We start from the raw sequence: 16,536 nt of genomic DNA on the forward strand, positions 1-16,536 counted from the left end.
ATACTTAACCGACTGAGCCACCGAGGTGCTCCAACACGTGAATTTTTAGGGCAACATAATTCGGCTGATAACAAGTAGGTTGTAATACCGGAATTTAGTGCTCTTCGAAATTCATCCTGTGCTAGTAAAGCCCACTGACCAACTCTAGCTATCAAAATGTGGGCTCCTTTAAAAAATGCAAATATTGGAATCATGTGTGTGTCATTGCTTAAACCACTTGTTGACAAGAGAATCTGTGTGGCCTGAAGCTCCTGTTAGTCTTCCTTTGCTAGATCCTTCTAAAATGAAAGTGCAGGAAGATGACTTGGTTTTCTTTTTTCTGGCTCCCTTCCCCACCTTCTTGCTTGTATGGACATTTACACTTTGACCCTGTTAACTATTCCCTCCCTTTCTTCTTTATTATCCTGAGTTATCTTCTGTTCCCATAATTCCAATCACTTTTTTCTTGTTCTCATTCAGTGAAGGATGAGGAAGTTGCAATCAGAGCATGTACCTTTTATTAGGTGATTCAAACTGCCTCCCGCCTGATTAACCTCAAGAGTCCCAAAACATGAGGACTTCTGCCTGATAGATCACATAAAGGAGGAATTAAAAAAAAATTTTAGAATAGTTTCTGATTCAGCTTCTTGGCTCAAGAAGAAAGAAGCTAGCTGTTTTTCACCTAGGAGTGGTCTGACTTCTCCATGGCTTCCTGTCGTGTTTGTGACCTCAGGGTGCTGGTGGCCACTGTGTGTGGACTGCTGACGGCCATCGTTTTGGGACTGGGCATCTGGAGGATTGTGATTAGCGTTGAGAAAGGTAATATCTTTTATGTTTAACTATGTTATGTTTATCTTTAACTGCTATGTTGAACTCAAATCAAGAGAAGTTGTTGAGCCTCTGTCTCTGCTACCTGACACACCAGTACTGCGAATAGCCATGTCTGGGCTAGGGTTGCCTGCCAAGGTGTCGTGTATGACATACAACAGGCAAGGGTCAATTGATGGCTAGCATATGGTTGTACATGCATGAATATGGATATGTGTGTGTGGGCAGGGTGAGGAATTACAAAGTTGAATTAGCCTCTTCTTGCTCTTTTAACACCTGACTGGAAAACAGAATAATCAAATCATTAATAACACATGTTTGGGTTTGTTTAGCTAAATTCGAGAAAGAGAAATAATTATGGACACACACACACACACACACACACACACACACACACACACAGACATACACACATAATCAAATATGCCCAGAATGGAATTTCATTTTTGGAATGTTCTCACTAGGATGGTAAATAAACTCTTAGGGTTTGTGCATAAAGTTCTCACTCTCTAAGTGTAAAAAACTACTTAAAAAATTAAGATTACTTAGAAAATGATTTTTTCAGGGGTGCCTAGGTGACTCAGCCAGTTAAGATTCTTGATTTTGGCTCAGGTCACGATCTCACACTGTGGTCTGTGAGTTTGAGCCCCATGTAGAGCTCTGTGCTGACAATATGGAGCCTGCTTAGGATTCTCTCTCTCCCTTTCTCCCTGTCTCTTCCATGCTCATGTTCTCTCTCTCTCTCTCTCAAAAATAAGTGCATAAACATTAAAAAAAAAGAAAATGATTTTTCTGGTTACTCAACAAGTATCTGTTAGTAACTTTCTGTGTGCTAGAAATGACACTGGAAGGTGGGAGGGGGAGCCATGGGTGTAAAACAATGGTGCTAGAGGAAAACCCCCAGTAACTCACACTGAAGACTTTCTATAATCTCAGTGCCTGTTCGCTTGGGCTGCAGAGGTTCTCCATGAAGGGATTCAAAGCTGGATGTGCCAAACACTCCTTTTGTAATAAACAGAGAAAGATTCTAATAAAACTGAGTAAATAACGGTAAATAATACTAGTCTAGAGAGCAGAAGGAGGGGTGATCTGCCGTCTGAGAAGGTACCTGAGAAGGATGGAAGGTTGGGGGAGCCAGGAGAAGCACAATGCATGGCTGCAAAGATCCCATGCTGGAGAGAAAAGGAGTCAAATATATTCACTGTTGATGGAATGACAGCTGAGATCTCATGGTCCTTCCTTCCCTGCCCCACAGAACATTATTTAGAAAATGTACTAACAGGATTTGTAGAATTAGCGTGAGAAAATTTTCCAGAACAAAACCAATAACATTTAAACTTGAGAAAAATGTGTTTCCATTTGTTTTATTTATTTTTGTTTAAAGTTAAAAAATTATGAACTATAGATTTTTACCTCATTAAGGCTGCTAAATTTATAAGCCCTTATTTATTTATTTATTTATTTATTTTAATATATGAAATTTATTGTCAAATTGGTTTCCATACAACACCCAGTGCTCATCCCAAAAGGTGCCCTCCTCAATACCCATCACCCACCCTCCCCTCCCTCCCAACCCCCATCAACCCTCAGTTTGTTCTCAGTTTTTAACAGTCTCTTATGCTTTGGCTCTCTCCCACTCTAACCTCTTTTTTTTTTTTTTTCTTCCCCTCCTCCATGGGTTTCCGTTAAGTTTCTCAGGATCCACATAAGAGTGAAATCATATGGTATCTGTCTTTCTTTGTGTGGCTTATTTCATTTAGCATCACACTCTCCAGTTCCATCTATGTTGCTACAAAAGGCCATATTTCATTTTTTCTCATTGCCATGTAGTATTCCATTGTGTATATAAACCACAATTTCTTTATCCATTCATCAGTTGATGGACATTTAGGCTCTTTCCATAATTTGGCTATTGTTGAGAGTGCCGCTATAAACATTGGGGTACAAGTGCCCCTATGCATCAGTACTCCTGTATCCCTTGGATAAATTCCTAGCAGTGCTATTGCTGGGTCATAGGGTAGGTCTATTTTTAATTTTCTGAGGAACCTCCACACTGCTTTCCAGAGCGGCTGCACCAATTTGCATTCCCACAAACAGTGCAAGAGGGTTCCCGTTTCTTCACATCCTCTCCAGCATCTATAGTCTCCTGATTTCTTCATTTTGGCTACTCTGACTGGCGTGAGGTGATATCTGAGTGTGGTTTTGATTTGTATTTCCCTGATAAGGAGCGACGTTGAACATCTTTTCATGTGCCTGTTGGCCATCCGGATGTCTTCTTTAGAGAAGTGTCTATTCATGTTTTCTGCCCATTTCTTCACTGGGTTATTTGTTTTTCGGGTGTGGAGTTTGGTGAGCTCTTTATAGATTTTGGATACTAGCCCTTTGTCCGATATGTCATTTGCAAATATCTTTTCCCATTCCGTTGGTTGCCTTTTAGTTTTGTTGGTTGTTTCCTTTGCTGTGCAGAAGCTTTTTATCTTCATAAGGTCCCAGTAATTCACTTTTGCTTTTAATTCCCTTGCCTTTGGGGATGTGCTGAGTAAGAGATTGCTACGGCTGAAGTCAGAGAGGTCTTTTCCTGCTTTCTCCTCTAAGGTTTTGATGGTTTCCTGTCTCACATTCAGGTCCTTTATCCATTTTGAGTTTATTTTTGTGAATGGTGTGAGAAAGTGGTCTAGTTCCAACCTTCTGCATGTTGCTGTCCAGTTCTCCCAGCACCATTTGTTAAAGAGACTGTCTTTTTTCCATTGGATGTTCTTTCCTGCTTTGTCAAAGATGAGTTGGCCATACGTTTGTGGGTCTAGTTCTGGGGTTTCTATTCTATTCCATTGGTCTCTGTGTCTGTTTTTGTGCCAATACCATGCTGTCTTGATGATGACAGCTTTGTAGTAGAGGCTAAAGTCTGGGATTGTGATGCCTCCTGCTTTGGTCTTCTTCAAAATTACTTTGGCTATTCGGGGCCTTTTGTGGTTCCATATGAATTTTCGGATTGCTTGTTCTAGTTTCGAGAAGAATGCTGGTGCAATTTTGATTGGGATTGCATTGAATGTGTAGATAGCTTTGGGTAGTATTGACATTTTGACAATATTTATTCTTCCAATCCATGAGCAGGGAATGTCTTTCCATTTCTTCATATCTTCTTCAATTACCTTCATAAGCTTTCTATAGTTTTCAGCATACAGATCTTTTACATCTTTGGTTAGATTTATTCCTAGGTATTTTATGCTTCTTGGTGCAATTGTGAATGGGATCAGTTTCTTTATTTGTCTTTCTGTTGCTTCATTGTTAGTGTATAAGAATGCAACTGATTTCTGTACATTGATTTTGTATCCTGCAACTTTGCTGAATTCATGTATCAGTTCTAGCAGACTTTTGGTGGAGTCTATCGGATTTTCCATGTATAATATCATGTCATCTGCAAAAAGTGAAAGCTTGACTTCATCTTTGCCAATTATGATGCCTTTGATTTCCTTTTGTTGTCTGATTGCTGATGCTAGAACTTCCAGCACTATGTTAAACAACAGCGGTGAGAGTGGGCATCCCTGTCGTGTTCCTGATCTCAGGGAAAAAGCTCTCAGTTTTTCCCCGTTGAGGATGATGTTAGCTGTGGACTTTTCATAAATGGCCTTTATGATCTTTAAGTATGTTCCTTCTATCCCGACTTTCTCAAGGGTTTTTATTAAGAAAGGGTGCTGGATTTTGTCAAAGGCCTTTTCTGCATCGATTGACAGGATCATATGGTTCTTCTCTTTTTTTTTTGTTAATGTGATGTATCACATTGATTGATTTGCGAATGTTGAACCAGCCCTGCATCCCAGGAATGAATCCCACTTGATCATGGTGAATAATTCTTTTTATATGCCGTTGAATTCGATTTGCTAGTATCTTATTGAGAATTTTTGCATCCATATTCATCAGGGATATTGGCCTGTAGTTCTCTTTTTTTACTGGGTCTCTGTCTGGTTTAGGAATCGAAGTAATACTGGCTTCATAGAATGAGTCTGGAAGTTTTCCTTCCCTTTCTATTCTTGGAATAGCTTGAGAAGGATAGGTATTATCTCTGTTTTAAACGTCTGGTAGAACTCCCCTGGGAAGCCATCTGGTCCTGGACTCTTATTTGTTGGGAGATTTTTGATAACCGATTCAATTTCTTCGCTGGTTATGGGTCTGTTCAAGCTTTCTATTTCCTCCTGATTGAGTTTTGGAAGTGTGTGGGTGTTTAGGAATTTGTCCATTTCTTCCAGGTTGTCCAATTTGTTGGCATATAATTTTTCATAGTATTCCCTGATAATTTTTTGTATCTCTGAGGGATTGGTTGTAATCATTCCATTTTCATTCATGATTTTATCTATTTGGGTCATCTCCCTTTTCTTTTTGAGAAGCCTGGCTAGAGGTTTGTCAATTTTGTTTATTTTTTCAAAAAACCAACTCTTGGTTTCGTTGATCTGCTCTACAGTTTTTTTAGATTCTATATTGTTTATTTCTGCTCTGATCTTTATTATTTCTCTTCTTCTGCTGGGTTTAGGCTGCCTTTGCTGTTCTGCTTCTATTTCCTTTAGGTGTGCTGTTAGATTTTGTATTTGGGATTTTTCTTGTTTCTTGAGATAGGCCTGGATTGCAATGTATTTTCCTCTCAGGACTGCCTTCGCTGCGTCCCAAAGCGTTTGGATTGTTGTAGTTTCATTTTCGTTTGTTTCCATATATTTTTTAATTTCTTGTCTAATTGCCTGGTGGACCCACTCATTCGTTAGTAGGGTGTTCTTTAACCTCCATGCTTTTGGAGGTTTTCCAGACTTTTTCCTGTGGTTGATTTCAAGCTTCATAGCATTGTGGTCTGAAAGTATGCATGGTATAATTTCAATTCTTGTAAACTTATGAAGGGCTGTGTTGTGACCCAGTATATGATCTTGGAGAATGTTCCATGTGCACTCGAGAAGAAAGTATATTCTGTTGCTTTGGGATGCAGAGTTCTAAATATATCTGTCAAGTCCATCTGATCCAATGTATCATTCAGGGCCCTTGTTTCTTTATTGACCGTGTGTCTGGATGATCTATCCATTTCTGTAAGTGGGGTGTTAAAGTCCCCTGCAATGACCACATTCTTATCAATAAGGTTGCTTATGTTTATGAGTAATTGTTTTATATATTTGGGGGCTCCGGTATTCGGCGCATAGACATTTATAATTGTTAGCTCTTCCTGACGGATAGACCCTGTGATTATTATATAATGCCCTTCTTCATCTCTTGTTACAGCCTTTAATTTAAAGTCTAGTTTGTCTGATATAAGTATGGCTACTCCAGCTTTCTTTTGGCTTCCAGTAGCATGATAAATAGTTCTCCATCCCCTCACTCTCAATCTAAAGGTGTCCTCAGATCTAAAATGAGTCTCTTGTAGACAGCAAATAGATGGGTCTTGTTTTTTTATCCATTCTGATAGCCTATGTCTTTTGGTTGGAGCATTTAATCCATTTACATTCAGTGTTATTATAGAAAGATACGGGTTTAGAGTCATTGTGATGTCTGTATGTTTTATGCTTGTAGTGATGTCTCTGGTACTTCGTCTCACAGGATCCCCCTTAGGATCTCTTGTAGGGCTGGTTTCGTGGTGACAAATTCCTTCAGTTTTTGTTTGGGAAGACCTTTATCTCTCCTTCTATTCTAAATGACAGACTTGCTGGATAAAGGATTCTCGGCTGCATATTTTTTCTGTTTAGCACACTGAAGATATCGTGCCAAGCCTTTCTGGCCTGCCAAGTTTCAAAAGAGAGATCAGTCACGAGTCTTATAGGTATCCCTTTATATGTGAGGGCACGTTTATCCCTTGCTGCTTTCAGAATTTTCTCTTTATCCTTGTATTTTGCCAGTTTCACTATAATATGTCGTGCAGAAGATCGATTCAAGTTACGTCTGAAGGGAGTTCTCTGTGCCTCTTGGATTTCAATGCCTTTTTCCTTCCCCAGTTCAGGGAAGTTGTCAGCTATAATTTCTTCAAGTACCCCTTCAGCACCTTTCCCTCTCTCTTCCTCCTCTGGGATACCAATTATGCGTATATTATTTCTTTTTAGTGTATCACTTAGTTCTCTAATTTTCCCCTCATACTCCTGGATTTTTTTATCTCTCTTTCTCTCAGCTTCCTCTTTTTCCATAACTTTATCTTCTAGTTCACCTATTCTCTCCTCTGCCTCTTCAATCCGAGCCGTCGTGGTTTCCATTTTGTTTTGCATTTCGTTTAAAGCGCTTTTCAGCTCCTCGTGACTGTTCCTTAGTCCCTTGATCTCTGTAGCAAGAGATTCTCTGCTGTCCTCTATACTGTTTTCAAGCCCAGTGATTAATTTTATGACTATTATTCTAAATTCACTTTCTGTTATATTATTTAAATCCTTTTTGATCAGTTCATTAGCTGTTGTTATTTCCTGGAGATTCTTCTGAGGGGAATTCTTCTGTTTGGTCATTTTGGATAGTCCCTGGAGTGGTGAGGACCTGCAGGGCACTTCCCCTGTGCTGTGGTGTGTAACTGGAGTTGGTGGGCGGGGCCGCAGTCCGACCTGATGTCTGCCCCCAGCCCACCGCTGGGGCCACAGTCAGACTGGTGTGTGCCTTCTCTTCCCCTCTCCTAGGGGCGGGATTCACTGTGGGGTGGCGTGGCCCGTCTGGGCTACTTGCACACTGCCAGGCTTGTGGTGCTGGGGATCTGGCATATTAGCTGGGGTGGGTAGGCAAGGTGCACGGGGGCAGGAGGGACAGGCTTAGCTGGCTTCTCCTTAGGTGATCCACTTCAGGAGGGGCCCTGTGGCAGCGGGAGGGAGTCAGATCCGCTGCCAGAGGTTTGGCTCCGCAGAAGCACAGAGTTGGGTGTTTGTGCAGAGCGAGCAAGTTCCCTGGCAGGAACTGGTTCACTTTGGGATTTTGGCTGGGGGATGGGCGGGGGAGATGGTGCTGGTGAGTGCCTTTGTTCCCCGCCAAGCTGAGCTCTGCCATCCGGGGGCTCAGCAGCTCTTCCTCCCTTTGTCCTCCAGCCTTCCCGCTTTCTGAGCAGAGCTGTTAACTTATGACCTCCCAGACGCTAAGTCGCGCTTGCTGTCGAAACACAGTCCGTCAGGCCCCTCCGCTTTTGCCAGCCAGACTCGGGGGCTCCGCTTGGCCGGCGAGCCGCCCCTCAGCCCCGGCTCCCTCCCACCAGTCCGTGGAGCGCACACCGCCTCGCTGCCCTTCCTACCCTCTTCTGTGGGCCTCTCTTCTGTGCTTGGCTCCAGAGACTCCGTTCTGCTAATCCTCTGGCGGTTTTCTGGGTTATTTAGGCAGGTGTAGGTGGAATCTAACTGATCAGCAGGATGCGCGGTGAGCCCAGCGTCCTCCTACGCCGCCATCTTCCCTCTCCAAGACTTTATTTAAAGAGTTTACTTTTAAGAAATCTTTTTTCCTCCCTCCTTCCCTCCTTTCCTTCTTTCCTTTATAGGACATCTACTTTTAAAGGGAAATTTTTGGTGACTTATAATGGAGACAGGTATAATAGAACCATTAAAACAAGGACCAAAGTATAAAACACTATAAGGAAGAAAACAGCAGAAGTTGCTAAAAACAAATACAAAACATATCCCTGAGACATATCCTTGAAATTCCTGAGGGCCAAGACCCCAAACAAAGCATAATAAGCAACAAAAAAACCTTGTTTAACAGTGAAAGCATACCAGCTCCTCAAAGAACACAAATGTGTCCTTGCTCTGAATTTTTCTTAAAAAATGTTTTATTTGATTGTAGTTGACACACAATATTACCTTAGTTTCAGGTGTACAACATACTTATCTCATTTAACCCTAACAGCTACCTTTGAAGCAGTTATTATTATATCCATGTTACATATGGGGAAACCCAGGCTCCAAGAATCTCTTCAAACTTATGTAGCTAGAAAGTGTTGGGTCTGGATTTGAATCTAGATTATTTTGACTTTAGTATCGATGCTCTTCACTCCTGCACTATTCTGCCTTCCTAGAGGGAAGACAATGGTAACCCAATCAATTAATTCACCTTCAGGTTTAAAAAAATTTTTTTTAGGCACCTATGCCTAAAAACCCAAAAAATTCACAAAAAATATGCAGTAACTAGTAGAATGTTTTCTAGGCAAAGTTACGTACTTTGGTAAGTATGCTGTTTGTCTTCAAGTCAATGAGGTCTCCATTATTAATGGTGCTTATAGAGCATAGATTAGTATGCTTCACCTTTAAGCTTTTCTGAGTCTTCAAATGGTGTTTATAGATTTTTGGCTGTGGAGTAACTGCCATAGCTTTGCCACATTCTTCCAGGTTTTGCCAAAGCACCTCCTTCAGCTTTGCAAAGTTCTAGGATTGTCCACTGTTGATCTTCTAGTCTAGAACAGCAGAAGAAAGTACAGATTCAGACGGCATTGCCTGGAACATTGCCCATTTTCTAACAACATTCATCCTGGTGACTACCTTTAATGTAAAGAATTCTCACATTCACATAAGCCCCAACATCTAATGGTCATCAAACAAGCTTATCTCTGTCTAATTGCTAAGTGTAATGGGTCATTAAAAAAAACACAAATTATTGGTTTAAATATCAAACAAATACCTCTAGAATGCCAATGATCTGTGTAGTATAGGAAAACTGTAAATTCTGCTCCTATTACTTAATAAGTCCTCTTGTAAAAGGTCATGGTAAAGCTCCAGTCCAGATGAAGTTGACAGCATTTCATGGGAGTAGACAAGCATGGGAGTAGCAATTCTTTCAGAATTGCTAGAATAGTCTTTGGCATTTTTATGTGCTGCTGCTGAAAACATTAAATAATAATGACCTTTTTTTCCATCAAAGCATCACAGTAAGATATATTGTCAAGTATAACACTTTTTCCATCTAGGCTTTCAGAAATAAGATATCCTAGGCTTTTGAAGTTCTGTTTGGTAAAGAGATTTTTCAAAACTTTCGATGACTCTTGGAAGGAGCTCAAGACTTGAAGTTCTTCTATGATGATATCTGTTTGCTGGAACATGTCACCCAGAGTTTCACACAGCCACCTCCCTTATGATTTAGGTCTTAGTTTCAATGTCACCACCTCAAAGAGACCTTTTCTATCCACTCAGTCCAAGGTTATCATTCTATTTGCTCTCTTTCACATGTATTTTGTTCATGGCTTTTATCACCTGGTAATTTCGTATTTGTTTGCTGTCTGTCTCCCCATTCCTAGAATGAAAGCTCTAAGAAACCAGGGACCTGACTTATCAATCTACATTCTCTGCCCCTATATGGGTACCTGGAATACAGTTGCTAGTACATAGCTTATGAGTAAATGAAAGAATCATGTGAAAACCAGAAACTGGACTGAAAGTTGTCAAATAGCTGTATTCAAGAAGTAAATAAAAATAAATATTAAAATGAATGTTATTATGGTTTTGTTTACATCAGTTAAGACAGACACCATTTTAGTTTTCTTCCTCTGCCCCAGGCCATGCAACACTCTGACCATTTCTAGAACTTCTGCTTCATTAGGATCTCTCCTGTTGTGTATGATCTCTTCTGTTTAGCTGTATGATCAACAAAAGGATGCTTTTATGTTGGAGCAAATTGAAGTTTTGCCTGACCTCTAGCCTTTTCACATTAGGCCTTCTTTGTAGAATATCAAGTAATATGTGCCTCATCTGATGTGTTTTCAGAATGGACAACGTAAGGCATTCTATCTCTTTTGGACTTTTGCTCCCAATAGCAAGAACCTTGTGATACAAGAAGCAGTGCAGCTTTTTGGTCCAATCACACTTGATGAAAGTAAAATGAAACATAATTAAGTCTTATTATACATCTTTCCCTTGACATTTTTCAACTTGAGCAAGGCCTGATGTAAACATAGACAGATGTCCATAATCATAATAGTAGATTTTTTTCTTAACTCTTAGGGAGAATATCTTAACCTTATGACATATTACCATTGATGATTATGCCCTATTGAACCATATCCTATGTCTCTTCTAGATTATAAAACTTCCTCCTTTCTGCAAGCATGAGTGCCTTTCCCACTCTTTCCAGATACCCTGACCTTCATTTCCTATCATGGGCTCACTTAGAGCTCAGGCCAAGAAAAGACTTTAGTAGGTTGCAATATTTCCAAACCCCAAGGTCAAACTTCATAGCATTGAAATTCTTGCACAGTAGGAAATACGGGTTGTGGGGAAAGGTCAAGGAGAGTTTATTGATTCTCAGAAAATAATTTGTACACAGATGCTTGACTTTCATTTTACTCAATTACAGTACTTACTCAAGAGGCAAACTTGTTAATAAATCAAACTCATGGGACTGTTCCTGGAGGACAGATTGTATTTTGGGGTTCGACAAAAGGTCTAGTAAGTGGAGAGCTGTAGTGTTATTTAGTCTTAATCCTGCTGTTGTAAACCTCTCTTCTGCTGTTTTGCCAGTCTCCCTTCTTGCTTCCTCATATAACCATTCTCTAAATTAAGAAAACAATTGCTGTGAAAAGGAAGGGATTTTTTTTTGGAGGAATAAATTTTGTTATGTAATTGGCTGAAGAGCATGAATTATTTTAACATCAGTATTAGTGATGTTTAAATTGCTGATCCCATTCTCAAAGTCACTTTCTCAAATTAAGAAATTTAACACAAGGGGGTTGACTTGGTAGATTTTTCCTTGATTTCCAGGTATTAGATATTTTTACTTAAAATACGGAATACAACCACCATCCATAGATCTTTTGATAGCATATTTTATTGAAGAACATCTAGTATAGAATGTGGTGATTAGGAGTGTGCACATGAGAGTCAGGGGGAAAAATGTATATAAACAGGGGCAAAAAAAAAAAAAAAAACCACCTCTGGAGCCAGACTGCCTTGTTGAAATGCCAATGCTACCACTTAGTAAACTTGAGCAAATTACTCAACATTTCTGTGCTTCAGTTTTGCTATTTATGGGAATCATAATAAACCTATCTTTCAGGGCTGTCATTAAATGATTAAATGAGTTACTACATTTATGGGTTTAAGATGACATTTAGGACACTATAAGCACTCAATAAATATTAGCTGTTATTTTTAATTTATGAATTTTTAGATAATTTAGTGCACAGTTTTCTCTGCTCCTTGAATTATACCTTGAATGCATGCCATTGACCTAGATGGGACCTTTGGATTGAAACTCACCTTATCAAACTGAAGGTCTACTACAGGCTTAATCATTAAGTTCAACTGATTAAAACAGAAACAGAAACATTTCTAAGAATTGTTATATCTTCCTGCATTAAAAAAAATTATATTATGCTACACCATCAGGGAAAATTTTATTAAAATATTTAATCAGTTTATTGAAATATGTAACCAGGTATTTCATACTGAACAACTTCTACCTTAGGTAAAAACTATATATATTTTGTTTACATTTTTTAGGTTTCTTTTCACAGTAGAATAAACTTTCCTAAATATTGTCCTCTCATTTAAGAGGAATCTTTATTCTCATCCAAATATTTCAAATTCATGGTCTGGGACAAATGATAGATGCCAGGATTTTAAAACCCTAAAGAATTGGAGCCAGATACTAGAGTCTCCTGCTGGAATTTCTTTGACTAAGGAAGAGCATTTTTATTCCCACACTTAATTAAACTAGACTTTTCAGAACAGATTCTAATTTTGTTTAGTTTAGGAGAAGAAATGAAATTCATGTTTTCCATTTGGCGTTTTTAATATTTCATGCTACTTTCTCAAGCAGCATGAAGTGTGTTACGTATGTTCTACATTTAATTTTCCATGATGTGTGGTAAAGATATTGAAAATAGGACTCATATTTCTGGAAACACTGCTTATTATAATGTAAGAAAATGTAGAAAAATGTTAATATTATACTGGTGTTATAAAAGAAAAATAAATACTACTATTAAACACATGCCAGCGTATGAATCCTCAAGTTGAAGCTGATGCTCTCCATCCCAGTTTTCCCTGTGGTAAAGGCAGCACTCGTAGGGTGGAGCTGGAGCACTTGATTAGTAACCAAAAGATCTGAGTTAACTCCACTCAGCTGTCAACTAGTTATTGATCTGGAACAAGCTACCCTTTATGTAGAATATACTCTTTATGTAGAATGTACTCTTTATATAGAATGGGGATGTTGGGCTAATGAATAGCTAAGTGTCCTTTTTATAAGTCCATAGGTTTAAAAACTAGTTAAATGAAACAAACAAAGCACTTAATCCTTCAGGGTCTGTCTTTCTTTACTTAAAATACAGAGGCTTAAAAATACCAATACTCCCTTTGCTATATTTTGTGGGTAATTTAGGCATTTCAGGGGACAGGGTCTTGAACTGGGGGGGGGGGGGGGGCAAAAGGTGTTAAAAATGGGATTGTAACAGAGGAGTGGTAGCTCAGCTTGGGCTCGATATCCTCAACCAAATTGCAAACGCCAAAGAAGCCAGTCAGCAAACATTTGTTGTACTGTCTATGCATCTGTCATTAAGCGGGGCCTGGAGACAAGACAAATAAAAATAAATAAATAGAAAAGAAAGTAAATTCTAAGGAAGGCTGTTTGGCAGTAATGAAAATAAGAACAAATTAATGGAATGGAAACAAAACAAGAATGGAGATGAAACCAAAAGCTAGTTTTTTGAAAAGATGAATTTAAGACGATAAATATCTAGCGAGATTTGTCAAGACGAAAAGGTATATAAGCAACATGTGCAAAAGTAAAGCGGATCACAACACAGAGAAGCAGGATGATAGACAAGGTTTAAGCAAAAGCCAAGACAGCACGCTGACCCAGAGCCCGCATCTCTCCTTCCGGGGTTTGCGTCTTGCATCCGGGTCCCCAGCTCCCCTGCTGGGCTTATAGGGAGATTTTGCTCACTTCACTTCGCCACGGTGGTGGCAGTGCTTACCTGGCCCTGAGGGGTGGCTGTTGGCTCGGGTGTCGGTAGGTGGCAGCACAAGGCCTCCTTGGGCCTGGAACCCTACCAGGCATGAGGACAGAGTGGGGCGGGTGCATGTCACAGTCTGAAGTAGAACTCCGAGGAATGCACAGTTCCTAAATTCAGACCTGGACTTCCAGGTCCTTAGGAAGGTATGATTATCCTGGCATTAGAATCAAGCAGGTAGACTTTATTTAGCAGTTTGTGAGCTTAATTTCCAAGTTTTACATCTACTTTTATATAAATGGTATATGGGTCTTCATTGTACTTTGTTCCAGGCCCTGCATAGAGTTGCATTGCTGGTGAAAATACAAGTCAATACAACCCCGATTAAGGGCAAGCTGGAAATAAATGTCAAAATGACAAAGGTGCACTCTTTGGCTCAGAATTGTACTTCTGGGAATTCATTCTCCATATGAATTTGTGCAATGTACAGTGCAATTTTGAGACAATTGAAAACAACATGTGTCCATCAATAAGGGGTCAGTTAGCTAAATCAGGGTTTATTATGATGGACTATAATGCAGCTGTAAAAGAAGAGGTGGAAGTTTTCTATGAACTGCTGTGGAAAGATTTTGGACATTCATCGTAAGGTGCAAGAGCAAGCTACAGAAAAGAGGATGAAAATAAGTATAGATTCATATTTGCTTGTACTGAAAAAAGAAAGATTGGAAAAAATGAATAGAAATTATTACTTGTGTATATTTATGGATGGGAGAAAGGTTATGTACTTTGTATGTGATTTTTATTTTCAAACTCTGTGAATGTATTACCTATTAAAATATATACTAAAGAAGTGATTAAAAAATCAATAAAGTCATAAGCAAATACCATGCAAATATTATCCTAGCTAATATAAAAACTTTGCCCAAGTAGCAATTTTCTAAAAAAATATAAATGACCAAATTTACCCCCAAAGGAAGGGAAAAAAACCTAAATCGAACTGTAACCATTAAAATAGTCGAATCAGGGAGCCTGGGTGGTTCAGGCATCTTGATTTTGGCTCAGGTCATGATTTCATGGTTCATGAGTTTGAGCCCTGTGTCAGGCTCTGAGCTGACAGTGCAGAGCCTGCTTGGGATTTTCTCTTTCCTTCTCTCTTTGTCCCTCCTCCCCCAAATAAAAGAAATAAACTTAAAGAAAGTAGTTGAATCAATAGTAAAAACCAAAACAAAACAAAAACTGCAGCAAATGCTATGTATTGATTATCTTAGATATAATAATAGTATAAAATATGATGTAAAAGATAAACGACAATTTCAATATAGTGTTAACCTCTGGGTATGGAGAGAAAGGAATGTTGATAGAAAGGAGTAGAAGGGGTTTCAACTCTTCCTGTAAAGTTTTATTACATATTTTTTAAAAAGTCTGAAGCAAATCTGAGAGAAAGTTCCTAGCTTTTAAAACTGGCTTTGGGATAGTGGGGGATGTTTTATACTCTGTACTTTGTGTACTTGAAATATTCTACAATTTAAAAAGATTCACATAAGGGCACCTGGGTGGCTCAGTCAGTTAAGCATTGGGCTCTTGATATTAGTTCAGGTCGTTATATCACGGTTCATGGGTTCAAGCCCTGCACTGGGTTCTGAGCTGATGGCTGGAGCCTGCTTGGGAATCTCTCTCTCCCTCTCTCTCTGCTCCTCCCCCACCCTCACGCATTCACCCTCTCTCAAAATAAATAAACAATAAATAAATATTCACATATTTCCTTGGTTACACGCAGAAGTTTGTCATATAACAATTACAGTTAAATCTCTCTTGGTAGATCTTAAGCTCTTTGAGATCTGGATCCATATCTTATATTTTTATACCAATGACTTGATTTTTAGAGAAGTTTCAGGCTACAGTAAAATTAAGCGGAAAATATAGAGTTCCTATTTATTCCCTCTCGCATCACTGCTTCCCCTCCATATCTTCCTTTATTATTAATATCTTACCCTAGTGGGTTGCTTTTGTTATATAATGAATGAGCCAATATTGATACATTATTAATTAAAATGCATCTTACATTAGGGTTCATTCTTTGCGTATACAAATTTGGTGGATTTTGACAAATATAATGACATGTATCCACTGTTACAGTATCATACAGAATAGTTCACTTGCCTAAAATTGCCCTTTGCTTCACCTATTCATCCTTCTCTCCCTCTCCCAACCCGCCAGTCATTTTACTGTTTCTATAGTTTTGCCTTTTTAGAATGTCATATTTAAATTTTTTTAATGTTTATTTATTTTTGAGAGTGAGAGAGACAGAGAGAATGAGTGGGGGAGGGGCAGAGAGAGAGGGAGACACAGAATCCGAAGCTGGCTCCAGGCTCTGAGCTGTCAGCACAGAGTCCAATGAGGGACTTGAACTCATGAACTGTGAGATCATGACATGAGTTGAAGTTAGATGCTTAACAGACTGAGCCACCCAGGAGCCCCTCCAGAATATCATACTTAGAATCATATAGTGTGTAGCCCTTTCAGCCTGGCTTCTTTAACTTAGCTAAAAGTATTTAAGATTCCTCCATATCTTTTGGGGGCTTCATAGCTCATTTCTCTTTATGGCTGAATAATATTCCATTGTATGGATATACCACAGCTTTTTAAAAAATCCATTTACTTGGTGATGAGTGATGAGAATTTTTTCATGTGTCTGTTAACCATCTAGATGTATTCTTTGGAAAAATGTCTGTTCATGTCTTTTGCCCATTTCTTCACTGGATTATTTGTGTTTTTTGGGGTGTTGAGTTTGGTAATTTCTTGATAGATTTTGGATACTAATCCTTTATCGAATATGTCATTTGCAAATATCATCTCCCATTCTGTCAGTTGCC

At 39.0% G+C, this 16,536-nt stretch overlaps 1 protein-coding gene across 1 annotated transcript in view; it reads left to right on the forward strand.

Moving 5' to 3' along the window:
• Positions 1-287: 287 nt before the first annotated feature.
• Positions 288-16,536, forward strand: part of ADGRG7 (adhesion G protein-coupled receptor G7) — a 78,053-nt gene continuing 61,804 nt past the window's right edge. Inside the window, exon 1 of the mRNA XM_060640166.3 lies at positions 288-798. Coding sequence (XP_060496149.3) covers positions 684-798 — 115 coding nt within the window. The 5' untranslated portion in view covers positions 288-683. The remainder of the gene's footprint in view (positions 799-16,536) is intronic.

The sequence above is a fragment of the Panthera onca genome, chromosome C2 (genome assembly GCF_046562875.1).
Source record: "Panthera onca isolate mPanOnc1 chromosome C2, mPanOnc1 haplotype 2, whole genome shotgun sequence".
Taxonomy (NCBI): Eukaryota; Metazoa; Chordata; class Mammalia; order Carnivora; family Felidae; genus Panthera; species Panthera onca.